Raw genomic sequence first — 15,810 nt, 5'->3', positions numbered from 1 at the left:
ACATGATCAACACACCCACACCTAGCACCCACACACAGTTAACATGATCAACACACCCACACCTAGCACCCACACACAGTTAACAAGATACACACCCACACCTAGCACCCACACAGTTAACAAGATACACACCCACACCTAGCACCCACACACAGTTAACAAGATCAACACACCCACACCTAGCACCCACACACAGTTAACAAGATACACACCCACACCTAGCACCCACACACAGTTAACAAGATACACACCCACACCTAGCACCCACACACAATTAACAAGATACACACCCACACCTAGCACCCACACACAGTTAACATGATCAACACACCCACACCTAGCACCCACACACAGTTAACAAGATACACACCCACACCTAGCACCCACACAGTTAACAAGATACACACCCACACCTAGCACCCACACACAGTTAACAAGATCAACACACCCACACCTAGCACCCACACACAGTTAACAAGATACACACCCACACCTAGCACCCACACACAGTTAACAAGATACACACCCACACCTAGCACCCACACACAATTAACAAGATACACACACTGTCACCATGTGTCTCTCTCACTGTGTGTGTGTTTGTATAGTATAGTGTATATAGTATAGTATAGTGTGTATAGTATAGTGTGTGTAGTATAGTGTGTGTAGTATAGTGTGTATAGTATAGTATAGTATAGTGTGTGTAGTATAGTGTGTGTATAGTATAGTGTGTATAGTATAGTGTGTATAGTATAGTGTGTATAGTATAGTGTGTATAGTATAGTATAGTGTGTATAGTATAGTATAGTGTGTATAGTATAGTGTGTATAGTATAGTGTGTATAGTATAGTGTGTATAGTATAGTGTGTATAGTATAGTGTGTATAGTAGTGTGCATAGTATAGTGTGCATAGTATAGTGTGTATAGTATAGTGTGTATAGTATAGTGTGTATAGCATAGTGTGTATAGTATAGTGTGTATAGTATAGTGTGTATAGTATAGTGTGTATAGTATAGTGTGTATAGTATAGTGTGTATAGTAGTGTGTATAGTATAGTATAGTGTGTATAGTATAGTGTGTATAGTATAGTGTGTATAGTATAGTGTGTATAGTATAGTGTGTATAGTATAGTGTGTATAGAAGAGTGTGTATAGTATAGTGTGTATAGTATAGTGTGTATAGAAGAGTGTAGTGTGTATAGTATAGTGTGTATAGTAGTGTGTGTATAGTATAGTGTGTATAGTAGTGTGTATAGTATAGTGTGTATAGTATAGTGTGTATAGTAGTGTGTATAGTATAGTGTGTATAGTATAGTGTGTATAAAAGAGTGTAGTGTGTATAGTATAGTGTGTATAGTATAGTGTGTATAGTAGTGTGTATATTATAGTGTGTATAGTATAGTGTGTATAGTAGTGTGTATAGTGTGTACAGTGTGTATAGTGTGTATAGTATAGTGTGTATAGTATAGTGTGTATAGTATAGTGTGTATAGTATAGTGTGTATAGTATAGTGTGTATTGTAGTGTGTATAGTATAGTGTGTATAGAAGAGTGTAGTGTGTATAGTATAGTGTGTATAGTATAGTGTGTATAGTATTGTGTATAGTATAGTGTATAGTATAGTGTGTATAGTATAGTGTGTATAGTATAGTGTGTATAGTAGTGTGTATAGTATAGTGTGTATAGAAGAGTGTAGTGTGTATAGTATAGTGTGTATAGTATAGTGTGTATAGTAGTGTGTATATTATAGTGTGTATAGTATAGTGTGTATAGTAGTGTGTATAGTGTGTACAGTGTGTATAGTGTGTATAGTATAGTGTGTATAGTATAGTAGTGTGTATAGTATAGTGTGTATAGTGTGTATAGTATAGTGTGTATAGTGTGTACAGTGTGTATAGTGTGTATAGTATAGTGTGTATAGTATAGTGTGTATAGTGTGTACAGTGTGTATAGTATATTGTGTATAGTATAGTGTGTATAGTATAGTGTGTATAGTATAGTAGTGTGTATAGTGTGTATAGTATAGTGTGTATAGTATAGTGTGTATAGTATAGTATAGTATAGTATAGCATAGTGTGTATAGTATAGTATAGTGTGTATAGTATAGTGTGTATAGTATAGTGTGTATAGTATAGTGTGTATAGTATAGTGTGTATAGTAGTGTGTATAGTATAGTGTGTATAGTATAGTGTATATAGTATAGTGTGTGTAGTATAGTGTGTATAGTGTGTATAGTATAGTGTGTATAGTATAGTATAGTGTGTATAGTATAGTATAGTGTGTATAGTATAGTGTGTATATTATAGTGTGTATATTATAGTGTGTATAGTATAGTGTGTATAGTATAGTGTGTATTGTAGTGTGTATAGTATAGTGTGTATAGTATAGTGTGTATAGAAGAGTGTAGTGTGTATAGTATAGTGTGTATAGTATAGTGTGTATAGTATAGTGTGTATAGTATAGTATAGTGTGTATAGTATAGTGTGTATAGCATAGTGTGTATAGTATAGTGTGTATAGTATAGTATAGCATAGTGTGTATAGTATAGTGTGTATAGTATAGTATAGTGTGTATAGTATAGTGTGTATAGCATAGTGTGTATAGTATAGTGTGTATAGTATAGTGTGTATAGTATAGTGTGTATAGTATAGTGTGTATAGTATAGTGTGTATAGTATAGCATAGTGTGTATAGTATAGTGTGTATAGTATAGTGTGTATAGTATAGTATAGTGTGTATAGTATAGTGGGTATAGTATAGTGTGTATAGTAGTGTGTATAGTATAGTGTGTATAGTATAGTGTGTATAGTATAGTGTGTATAGTATAGTGTGTATAGTATAGTATAGTGTGTATAGTATAGTGTGTATAGTATAGTGTGTATAGTATAGTGTGTATAGTGTGTATAGTATAGTGTGTATAGTATAGTGTGTATAGTATAGTGTGTATAGTATAGTATAGTGTGTATAGTATAGTGTGTATTGTAGTGTGTATAGTATAGTGTGTATAGAAGAGTGTAGTGTGTATAGTATAGTGTGTATAGTATAGTGTGTATAGTATAGTGTGTATATTAGTGTGTATAGTAGTGTGTATAGTATAGTGTGTATAGTGTGTATAGTATAGTGTGTATAGTATAGTGTGTATTGTAGTGTGTATAGTATAGTGTGTATAGTATAGTATAGTGTGTATAGTATAGTGTGTATAGTATAGTGTGTATAGTATAGTGTGTATAGTATAGTGTGTATATTATAGTGTGTATAGTATAGTGTGTATAGTATAGTGTGTATAGTATAGCATAGTGTGTATAGTATAGTGTGTATAGTATAGTGTGTATAGTATAGTATAGTGTGTATAGTATAGTGGGTATAGTATAGTGTGTATAGTAGTGTGTATAGTATAGTGTGTATAGTATAGTGTGTATAGTATAGTGTGTATAGTATAGTGTGTATAGTATAGTATAGTGTGTATAGTATAGTGTGTATAGTATAGTGTGTATAGTGTGTATAGTATAGTGTGTATAGTATAGTGTGTATAGTATAGTGTGTATAGTATAGTGTGTATAGTATAGTATAGTGTGTATAGTATAGTGTGTATTGTAGTGTGTATAGTATAGTGTGTATAGAAGAGTGTAGTGTGTATAGTATAGTGTGTATAGTATAGTGTGTATAGTATAGTGTGTATAGTATAGTGTGTATATTAGTGTGTATAGTAGTGTGTATAGTATAGTGTGTATAGTGTGTATAGTATAGTGTGTATAGTATAGTGTGTATAGTATAGTGTGTATAGTATAGTGTGTATTGTAGTGTGTATAGTATAGTGTGTATAGTATAGTGTGTATAGTATAGTGTGTATAGTATAGTATAGTGTGTATAGTATAGTGTGTATAGTATAGTGTGTATAGTATAGTGTGTATAGTATATTGTGTGTAGTAGTGTGTGTGTGTTCTCACCACATGTGTGTACAGGTCTTCTTTGCTGTGGATGTTAGTGGTGGTTCCAGCAAACTCCAGCAGCTCCCGTGATTGGTCCACAACCAGAGAGGGGTGGAGCTTACACAGCTTCAACAAGTGGTGGCTAAAAACTCTAGAGAGACAACAAGAGAGAGAGAGAGAGACAGAGACACAGAGAGACAGAGAGAGAGACAGAGAGAGAGACAGAGACAGAGAGACACAGAGAGACAGAGACACAGAGAGACAGAGACACAGAGAGACAGAGACACAGAGACACAGAGACAGAGAGAGACAGAGACAGACAGAGACAGAGAGAGAGAGAGAGAGAGAGAGACAGAGACAGAGTTAGTTCATGAGCAGATGAGCTCCTGAATTCTTCAGCATGTTTTTAAAGATATATTTAGGGTTGTATAAACTATGATTTTTTTACAAGGACATATCCAGGGTACTACCCACCACATAACATTCACTCCAACTCAAAACCTACAACCTGATTTTGGACAAAATTACCATGAAGGATTCTGGAAGGATTTTTATTACCAAGACTATCCAGCAAACTTTCTGACAAACCAGCAACCAGCAAAATAATCATAACAGAAAATATCATCCAACCTGGAACTGAGTAATATTCAGTCTGAAGCTACTCCGACAGCCTAGAAGGAAAATAACATTACAATAATCTCTAGATATTTAACTTTATAAAAGACTGAATGCTAAAGTTAAAAGGCTACCTCGCTCGCTTGGAAAGAACAGACCCGGCTGCAACATTAAATCAGCAGTGAATTGTGAAGTCAGAGGTGTGAAGGCCCTGAGCCCAACAGGTCAGAGGTCACCACAGTACAGTAACCCTTGGATATTAAAAATGACAAGGCACGGAAAGAGTACAAAGAGAAGCTCCTCATGGACAATCCAGAGACACTTTCTGCTGACTGCTACAAAAATGGGAACGCAACTAACCTAATCTTCCACACAGACCATCCCTGGGCATGGCACACTGCTATAAGATCACACTACCCCTGGGCATGGCACACTGCTATAAGATCACACTACCCCTGGGCATGGCACACTGCTATAAGATCACACTACCCCTGGGCATGGCACACTGCTATGAGATCACACTACCCCTGGGCATGGCACACTGCTATGAGATCACACTACCCCTCTTTTAAGAGAGTATTGGAGGAGGGTGGAACTTCAGAATGCTGGAAAACGAGGACCCTGAGACTGAGACAGCCTCTGTCAACCTGTACAAGAATGGAACAGTGGTGATGCAGGGTGATGCAGTGGTGAAAGGACTTCCACAGGATCACAGCGAGAGAACGGCAGGAGGCTTTCTCTTGGTGACGACTCCCCCACCCAGAGCGAGTCTGATCACACCTCTTCAAACTGTCCTGCAGACAAGGATAGTCACCCCCCCCCCCCCAGCACTGAACACACCCAGGTCCCTCAACTGCACTGAACACACCCAGGTCCCTCAACTGCACTGAACACACCCAGGTCCCTCAACTGCACTGAACACACCCAGGTCCCTCAACTGCACTGCTCCTCCATCATTGAGAGGGATAAATTCACAGAGCTGGAGAGAGAAATGGTGGAGCTCAGAGAGATTGTCCACACACTCCAAATCAAATCAAATGTTATTTGCCACATGCGCCGAATACAACAGGTGTAGACCTTACAGTGAAATAAGTAAAAAATAAAATAACAGTAGGGAGGCTATATACAGGTGGTACCGGTACAGAGTCAACGTGCGGGGGCACAGATTAGTCCTGCCTGGGCCCTGACAGTAAATCTCAGTAATTGAAAAATAATGGTGTTCCAAAAAAGGTCCAGTTGCCAGGACCACAAATACAAATTCCATCTACAGTCATGGTCAAAAGTTTTGAGAATGACACAAATACTAATTTTCACAAAGTCTGCTGCCTCAATTTTTATGATGGCAATTTGCATATACTCCAGATTGTTATGAAGAGTGATCAGATGAATTGCAATTAATTGCAAAGTCCATCTTTGCCATGAAAATGAACTTAATTCCCCAAAAACATTTCCACTGCATTTCAGCCCTGCCACAAAAGGACCAGCTGACATCATGTCAGTGAGAGTCTTGATGAGGACAAGGCTGGAGATCACTCTGTCATGCTGATTGAGTTAGAATAACAGACTGGAAGCTTTAAAAGGAGGGTGGTGCTTGAAATCATTGTTCTTCCTCTGTTAACCATGGTTACCTGCAAGGAAACACGTGCCGTCATCATTGCTTTGCACAAAAAGGGCTTCACAGGCAAGGATATTGCTGCTAGTAAGATTGCACCTTAATCAACCATTTATCGGATCATCAAGAACTTCAAGGAGAGAGGTTCAATTGTTGTGAAAAAGGCTTCAGGGTGCCCAAGAAAGTCCAGCAAGTGCCAGGACCGTCTCCTAAAGTTGATTCAGCTGCGGGATCGGGGCACCACCAGTGCAGAGCTTGCTCAGGAATGGCAGCAGGCAGGTGTGAATGCATCTGCACGCACAGTGAGGCGAAGACCTTTGGAGGATGGCCTGGTGTCAAGAAGGGCAGCGAGGAAGCCACTTCTCTCCAGGAAAAACATCAGGGACAGACTGATATTCTGCAAAAGGTACAGGGATTGGACTGCTGAGGACTGGGGTAAAGTCATTTTCTCTGATGAATCCCCTTTCAGATTGTTTGGGGCATCCGGAAAAAAATCTTGTCCGGAGAAGACAAGGTGAGCGCTACCATCGGTCCTGTGTCATGCCAACAGTAAAGCATCCTGAGACCATTCATGTGTGGGGTTGCTTCTCAGCCAAGGGAGTGGGCTCACTCACAATTTTGCCTAAGAACACAGCCCTGAATAAAGAATGGTACCAACACATCCTCCAAGAGCAACTTCTCCCAACCATCCAAGAACAGTTTGGTGACGACCAATGCCTTTTCCAGCATGATGGAGCACCTTGCCATAAAGCAAAAGTGATAACTAAGTAGCTCGGAGAACAAAACATCACAATTTTGGGTCCATGGCCAGGAAACTCCCCAGACCTTAATCCCATTGAGAACTTGTGGTCAATCCTCAAGAGGTGGGTGGACAAACAAAAACCCACAAATTCTGACAAACTCCAAGCATTGATTATGCAAGAATGGGCTGCCATCAGTCAGGATGTGGCCCAGAAGTTAATTGACAGCATGCCAGGGCGGATTGCAGAGGTCTTGAAAAAGAAGGGTATATTGACTCTTTGCATACATTTACGTCATTTAGCAGACGCTCTTATCCGACTTACAAATAGGTGCATTCACCTTATAGCCAGTGGGATAACCACTTTACAATGTTTTTTTTTTTTGTGTTTTTTTGGGGGGGGGGGGGGGGTTGGAGTAAAGGGGGGGGGGTAGAAGGATTACTTTATCCTATCCCAGGTATTCCTTAAAGAGGTGGGGTTTCAAATGTCTCCGGAAGGTGGTGAGTGACTCCGCTGTCCTGGCGTCGTGAGGGAGCTTGTTCCACCATTGGGGTGCCAGAGCAGCGAACAGTTTTGACTGGGCTGAGCGCGAACTTTGCTTCCGCAGAGATAGGGGAGCCAGCAGGCCAGAGGTGGATGAACGCAGTGCCCTCGTTTGGGTGTAGGGACTGATCAGAGCCTGAAGGTACGGAGGTGCCATTCCCCTCACAGCTCCGTAGGCAAGCACCATGGTCTTGTAGTAGATGCGAGCTTCAACTGGAAGCCAGTGGAGTGTGCAGAGGAGGGGGGTGACGTGAGAGAACTTGGGAAGGTTGAACACCAGACGGGCTGCGGCATTCTGGATGAGTTGTAGGGGTTTAATGGCACAGGCAGGGAGCCCAGCCAACAGCGAGTTGCAGTAATCCAGACGGGAGATGACAAGTGCCTGGATTAGGACCTGTGCCGCTTCCTGTGTAAGGCAGGGTCGTACTCTCCGAATGTTGTAGAGCATGAACCTACAGGATCGGGTCACCGCATAAACTTAATGTAATTGTCAATAAAAGCCTTTGACACTTATGGAATGCTTGTAATTATACTTCAGTATACCATAGTAACATCTGACAAAAATATCTAAAAACACTGAAGCAGCAAACTTTGTGAAGACCAATACTTGTGTCATTCTCAAAGCTTTTGACCACGACTGTAGACACCGTTGCCCTAGAGCACACAAAAAACGATACCGACCTTGGCCTAAACATCAGCACCACAGGTAACTTCCACAAAGCTGTGAACGATCTGAGAGACAAGGCAAGAAGGGCCTTCTACGCCATCAAAAGGAACATCAAATTTGACATACCAATTAGGATCTGGCTAAAAATACTTGAATCAGTTATATAACCCATTGCCCTTTATGGTTGTGAGGTCTGGGGTCCGCTGACCAACCAAGAATTCACAAAATGGGACAAACACCACATTGAGACTCTGCATGCAGAATTCTGCAAAAACATCCTCAGTGTACAACGTAAAGCACCAAATAACGCATGCAGAGCAGAATTAGGTCGATACCGACTAATTATCAAAATACAGAACAAAGACATTCAATTCTATAACCACCTAAAAGGAAGCGATTCCCAAACCTTCCATAACAAATCCATCACCTACAGAGAGATGATCCTGGAGAAGAGTCCCCTAAGCAAGCTGGTCCTGGGGCTCTGTTCACAAACACAAACAGACCCCACAGAGCCCCAGGACAACAACACAATTAGACCCAACCAAATCATGAGAAAACAAAGATAATTAATTGACACATTGGAAAGAATTAACAAAAAAACAGAGCAAACTAGAATGCTATTTGGCCCTAAACAGAGAGTACACAGTGGCAGAATACCTGACCACTGTGACTGACCCAAACTTAAGGAAAGCTTTGACTATGTACAGACTCAGTGAGCATAGCCTTGCTATTGAGAAAGGCCACCGTAGGCAGACCTGGCTCTCAAGAGAAGACAGGCTATGTGCACACTGCCCACAAAATGAGGTGGAAACTGAGCTGCACTTCCTAACCTCCTGCCAAATGTATACATATTAGAGACACATATTTCCCTCAGATTACACAGACCCACAAAGAATTCGAAAACAAACCCAATTTTGATAAACTCCCTTATCTACTGGGTGAAATACCACAGTGTGCCATCACAGCTGCAAGATTTGTGACCTGTTGCCACAAGAAAAGGGCAACCAGTGAAGAACAAACACCATTATAAATACAACCCATATTTATGTTTATTTATTTCCCTTTTGTACTTGTAATGATGTGCAAATAGTTAAACACTGTATCGAGACATAATGACATTTGAAATGTCTTTTGTGAGTGTAATATTTACTGTTCAGTTTTTACTTTAGTTTATGATCTATTTCACTTGCTTTGGCAACGTTAACATATGTTTCCCATGACAATAATACAATTATTTTGAATAATAAACATGTATGCCTTTCACGCTGCGCCTTGGTCTGACCCGTCCTTCAACGTCCGTGACAGTATCTCTGCAGTGTATCTGTGTGTACTGACTGGTGTATCTGTGTGTACTGACCAGTGTATCTGTGTGTACTGACCGGTGTATCTGTGTACTGACCAGTGTATCTGTGTGTACTGACCGGTGTATCTGTGTGTACTGACCGGTGTATCTGTGTGTACTGACCGGTGTATCTGTGTGTACTGACCGGTGTATCTGTGTGTACTGACCGGTGTATCTGTGTGTACTGACCGGTGTATCTGTGTGTACTGACCGGTGTATCTCTGCAGTGTATCTGTGTACTGACCGGTGTATCTGTGTACTGACCGGTGTATCTGTGTACTGACCGGTGTATCTGTGTGTACTGACCGGTGTATCTGTGTGTACTGACCGGTGTATCTCTGCAGTGTATCTGTGTACTGACCGGTGTATCTGTGTACTGACCGGTGTATCTGTGTGTACTGACCAGTGTATCTGTGTGTACTGACCGGTGTATCTGTGTACTGACCGGTGTATCTGTGTGTACTGACCGGTGTATCTGTGTGTACTGACCGGTGTATCTCTGCAGTGTATCTGTGTACTGACCGGTGTATCTGTGTGTACTGACCGGTGTATCTGTGTACTGACCGGTGTATCTGTGTGTACTGACCAGTGTATCTGTGTGTACTGACCGGTGTATCTGTGTGTACTGACCGGTGTATCTCTGCAGTGTATCTGTGTACTGACCGGTGTATCTGTGTGTACTGACCGGTGTATCTGTGTACTGACCGGTGTATCTGTGTGTACTGACCAGTGTATCTGTGTGTACTGACCGGTGTATCTGTGTACTGACCGGTGTATCTGTGTGTACTGACCGGTGTATCTGTGTACTGACCGGTGTATCTCTGCAGTGTATCTGTGTACTGACCGGTGTATCTGTGTGTACTGACCGGTGTATCTGTGTACTGACCGGTGTATCTGTGTGTACTGACCAGTGTATCTGTGTGTACTGACCGGTGTATCTGTGTGTACTGACCGGTGTATCTGTGTACTGACCGGTGTATCTGTGTACTGACCGGTGTATCTGTGTGTACTGACCGGTGTATCTGTGTGTACTGACCGGTGTATCTCTGCAGTGTATCTGTGTACTGACCGGTGTATCTGTGTGTACTGACCGGTGTATCTGTGTACTGACCGGTGTATCTGTGTGTACTGACCAGTGTATCTGTGTGTACTGACCGGTGTATCTGTGTGTACTGACCGGTGTATCTCTGCAGTGTATCTGTGTACTGACCGGTGTATCTGTGTGTACTGACCGGTGTATCTGTGTACTGACCGGTGTATCTGTGTGTACTGACCAGTGTATCTGTGTGTACTGACCGGTGTATCTGTGTACTGACCGGTGTATCTGTGTGTACTGACCGGTGTATCTGTGTACTGACCGGTGTATCTCTGCAGTGTATCTGTGTACTGACCGGTGTATCTGTGTGTACTGACCGGTGTATCTGTGTACTGACCAGTGTATCTGTGTGTACTGACCGGTGTATCTGTGTGTACTGACCGGTGTATCTGTGTGTACTGACCGGTGTATCTGTGTACTGACCGGTGTATCTGTGTAGTGACCGGTGTATCTGTGTACTGACCGGTGTATCTGTGTACTGACCGGTGTATCTGTGTACTGACCGGTGTATCTGTGTACTGACCGGTGTATCTGTGTACTGACCGGTGTATCTGTGTACTGACCGGTGTATCTGTGTACTGACCGGTGTATCTGTGTACTGACCGGTGTATCTGTGTACTGACCGGTGTATCTGTGTACTGACCGGTGTATCTGTGTACTGACCGGTGTATCTGTGTACTGACCGGTGTATCTGTGTGTACTGACCGGTGTATCTGTGTGTACTGACCGGTGTATCTGTGTACTGACCGGTGTATCTGTGTACTGACCAGTGTATCTGTGTACTGACCGGTGTAGCTGTGTACTGACCGGTGTATCTGTGTACTGACCGGTGTATCTGTGTACTGACCGGTGTATCTGTGTACTGACCGGTGTATCTGTGTACTGACCGGTGTATCTGTGTACTGACCGGTGTATCTGTGTACTGACCGGTGTATCTGTGTACTGACCGGTGTATCTGTGTGTACTGACCGGTGTATCTGTGTACTGACCGGTGTATCTGTGTACTGACCGGTGTATCTGTGTACTGACCGGTGTATCTGTGTACTGACCGGTGTATCTGTGTACTGACCGGTGTATCTCTGCAGTGTATCTGTGTACTGACCGGTGTATCTGTGTACTGACCGGTGTATCTGTGTACTGACCGGTGTATCTGTGTACTGACCGGTGTATCTGTGTACTGACCGGTGTATCTGTGTACTGACCGGTGTATCTGTGTGTACTGACCGGTGTATCTGTGTACTGACCGGTGTATCTGTGTACTGACCGGTGTATCTGTGTACTGACCGGTGTATCTGTGTACTGACCGGTGTATCTGTGTACTGACCGGTGTATCTCTGCAGTGTATCTGGGGATGTTGAGCAGCAGACTGCTTCTCTCCAGCAGCACTAACACCAGCTGGGCCAGCAACCTCTCATCGGATACCTACACACACACACACACACACACAGACACACACACACAGACACACAGACACACAGACACAGACACAGACAGACACACACACACACACACACACACACACACACACACCACACACCACACACACAGACACACACACCTAAGCTGTACTTATATACACAAAATACATGTTTTATGTCTGACTTATTCTGGTTGTAGCCTGTGTGTGTGTGTGTGTGTGTGTGTTACCGTGGTAACTGTGTTGAAGTAGACATGCAGCAGCACTGGAACACTTTGAGCTGATTGGATGACTCTGGACCAATCAGCTGCCTCCATCAGCAGGTCATGGAGCACGCTCAGTCTGTCCATGGTATCACCTGGGGAGAAATAGAGTAATGTTACAGTAGTGGTATTATAGTATTACAGTAGTGGTATTATAGTATTACAGTAGTGGTATTATAGTATTATAGTAGTGGTATTACAGTAGTGGTATTATAGTATTATAGTAGTGGTATTACAGTAGTGGTATTATAGTATTACAGTAGTGGTATTATAGTATTACAGTAGTGGTATTACAGTAGTGGTATTACAGTAGTGGTAGTACAGTAGTGGTATTACAGTAGTGGTATTACAGTAGTGGTATTATAGTATTACAGTAGTGGTATTATAGTATTACAGTAGTGGTATTATAGTATTACAGTAGTGGTATTACAGTTTATAGTAGTGGTATTACAGTAGTGGTATTACAGTAGTGGTATTATAGTATTACAGTAGTGGTATTACAGTTTATAGTAGTGGTATTACAGTAGTGGTATTACAGTAGTGGTATTACAGTATAACAGTAGTGGTATTATAGTATTACAGTAGTGGTATTACAGTATAACAGTAGTGGTATTACAGTAGTGGTATTATAGTATTACAGTAGTGGTATTATAGTATTACAGTAGTGGTATTATAGTATTACAGTAGTGGTATTATAGTAGTGGTATTATAGTATTACAGTAGTGGTATTAAAGTATTACAGTAGTGGTATTATAGTATTACAGTAGTGGTATTATAGTATTACAGTAGTGGTTTTATAGTATTACAGTAGTGGTATTATAGTAGTGGTATTATAGTATTACAGTAGTGGTATTAAAGTATTACAGTAGTGGTATTATAGTATTACAGTAGTGGTATTATAGTAGTGGTATTACAGTAGTGGTATTACAGTAGTGGTATTACAGTTTATAGTAGTGGTAGTACAGTAGTGGTATTACAGTAGTGGTATTACAGTAGTGGTATTACAGTTTATAGTAGTGGTATTACAGTAGTGGTAATACAGTAGTGGTATTACAGTAGTGGTATTATAGTATTATAGTAGTGGTATTACAGTAGTGGTATTATAGTATTACAGTAGTAGTATTATAGTTTATAGTAGTGGTATTACAGTAGTGGTATTACAGTAGTGGTATTACAGTAGTGGTATTATAGTATTACAGTAGTAGTATAATATAAGTAGTCTGGCCATGGTATCGCCTGCGGAGAACATCAGTAGTATTATTAGTAGTGGTAGTAGTAAAGTAATATTATAGTAGTACTACAGTAGTATTACCAGACCCTGCCTCCCCCCTTATAGTAGTACTACAGTAGTATTACCAGACCCTGCCTCCCCTCTCAACAGGAACAGGAAGAGGCCTCTATGGGCGGGGCTTCGGAAAGCTTCCAGCGATGACAGACCACGCCCCCCTGGCTCAGACACAGGGAAGCATGCAGACCTGACACACACCCAGATCAGTGTTACAGTTGTAGACTGCAGTTGTCCACCGTTTCCCTGAAATGCTTCCAGGAACATGGTGTGTGTTACTGATTGATTTGTTTTTACACCATCTTTCATCTTACAGATACCTTGCCCACATAAACTTAGAAGACACTACGTATTTATTGTGTATGTATGCATTCTATTTGAACGTGTGTGTGTCTGTGTCTGTGTGTGTGTGTGTGTGTGTGTGTGTGTGTGTGTACCTGATCTGTAGGGTGAGTGCAGCAGTGAGACAGGGCAGGTCCAGTAGAGAGTGCAGCAGCGCAACCGCAGTTCCAGCCGTGACCAGAGAGGGCAGCACATCCACATAGTCAGATACCAGGCTAGGACTGTCCCACGCTAGGAACTACAACACATACATATAGTCAGATACCAGGCTAGGACTGTCCCACACTAGGAACTACAACACATACATATAGTCAGATACCAGGCTAGGACTGTCCCACGCTAGGAACTACAACACATACATATAGTCAGATACCAGGCTAGGACTGTCCCACGCTAGGAACTACAACACATACATATAGTCAGATACCAGGCTAGGACTGTCCCACACTAGGAACTACAACACATACATATAGTCAGATACCAGGCTAGGACTGTCCCACACTAGGAACTACAACACATACATATAGTCAGATACCAGGCTAGGACTGTCCCACGCTAGGAACTACAACACATACATATAGTCAGATACCAGGCTAGGACTGTCCCACGCTAGGAACTACAACACATACATATAGTCAGATACCAGGCTAGGACTGTCCCACGCTAGGAACTACAACACATACATATAGTCAGATACCAGGCTAGGACTGTCCCACGCTAGGAACTACAACACATACATATAGTCAGATACCAGGCTAGGACTGTCCCACGCTAGGAACTACAACACATACATATAGTCAGATACCAGGCTAGGACTGTCCCACGCTAGGAACTACAACACATACATATAGTCAGATACCAGGCTAGGACTGTCCCACGCTAGGAACTACAACACATACATATAGTCAGATACCAGGCTAGGACTGTCCCACGCTAGGAACTACAACACATACATATAGTCAGATACCAGGCTAGGACTGTCCCACGCTAGGAACTACAACACATACATATAGTCAGATACCAGGCTAGGACTGTCCCACGCTAGGAACTACAACACATACATATAGTCAGATACCAGGCTAGGACTGTCCCACGCTAGGAACTACAACACATACATATAGTCAGATACCAGGCTAGGACTGTCCCACGCTAGGAACTACAACACATACATATAGTCAGATACCAGGCTAGGACTGTCCCACACTAGGAACTACAACACATACATATAGTCAGATACCAGGCTAGGACTGTCCCACACTAGGAACTACAACACATACGTATAGTCAGATACCAGGCTAGGACTGTCCCACGCTAGGAACTACAACACATACATATAGTCAGATACCAGGCTAGGACTGTCCCACGCTAGGAACTACAACACATACATATAGTCAGATACCAGGCTAGGACTGTCCCACACTAGGAACTACAACACATACATATAGTCAGATACCAGGCTAGGACTGTCCCACGCTAGGAACTACAACACATACATATAGTCAGATACCAGGCTAGGACTGTCCCACGCTAGGAACTACAACACATACATATAGTCAGATACCAGGCTAGGACTGTCCCACGCTAGGAACTACAACACATACATATAGTCAGATACCAGGCTAGGACTGTCCCACGCTAGGAACTACAACACATACATATAGTCAGATACCAGGCTAGGACTGTCCCACGCTAGGAACTACAACACATACATATAGTTAGATACCAGGCTAGGACTGTCCCACGCTATAGTCAGATACCGTGGGGGAAAAAAGTATTTAGTCAGCCACCAGAGCAGGTTAGGGAAGTAGTGGGTCCAGAGTGTTATACTGGGCTGTGCGTTACCTTGAGCAGGTTAGGGAAGTAGTGGGTCCAGAGTGTTATACTGGGCTGTGTGTTACCTTGAGCAGGTTAGGGAAGTAGTGGGTCCAGAGTGTTATACTGGGCTGTGTGTTACCTTGAGCA

General features: G+C 42.0%; 1 protein-coding gene across 1 annotated transcript in view; it reads right to left on the bottom strand.

Moving 5' to 3' along the window:
- Nucleotides 1-15,810, bottom strand: part of LOC311119110 (AP-5 complex subunit zeta-1-like) — a gene marked incomplete at its 5' end in the record, with an annotated part of 52,380 nt that overhangs the window by 1,268 nt on the left and 35,302 nt on the right. Inside the window, 5 exons of the mRNA XM_084193852.1 lie at nt 3,945-4,077; nt 11,866-11,963; nt 12,189-12,316; nt 13,578-13,696; nt 13,944-14,086. Of these exons, the coding sequence (XP_084049978.1) occupies nt 3,945-4,077; nt 11,866-11,963; nt 12,189-12,316; nt 13,578-13,696; nt 13,944-14,086 (621 nt within the window). The remainder of the gene's footprint in view (nt 1-3,944; nt 4,078-11,865; nt 11,964-12,188; nt 12,317-13,577; nt 13,697-13,943; nt 14,087-15,810) is intronic.

Source organism: Coregonus lavaretus (genome assembly GCF_964263955.1).
Source record: "Coregonus lavaretus genome assembly, contig: HAP1_SCAFFOLD_3212, whole genome shotgun sequence".
Lineage (NCBI taxonomy): Eukaryota > Metazoa > Chordata > Actinopteri > Salmoniformes > Salmonidae > Coregonus > Coregonus lavaretus.
The sequence above is the reverse complement of the archived record's forward strand: the minus strand, read 5'-3'. Positions and strand labels throughout refer to the sequence as shown.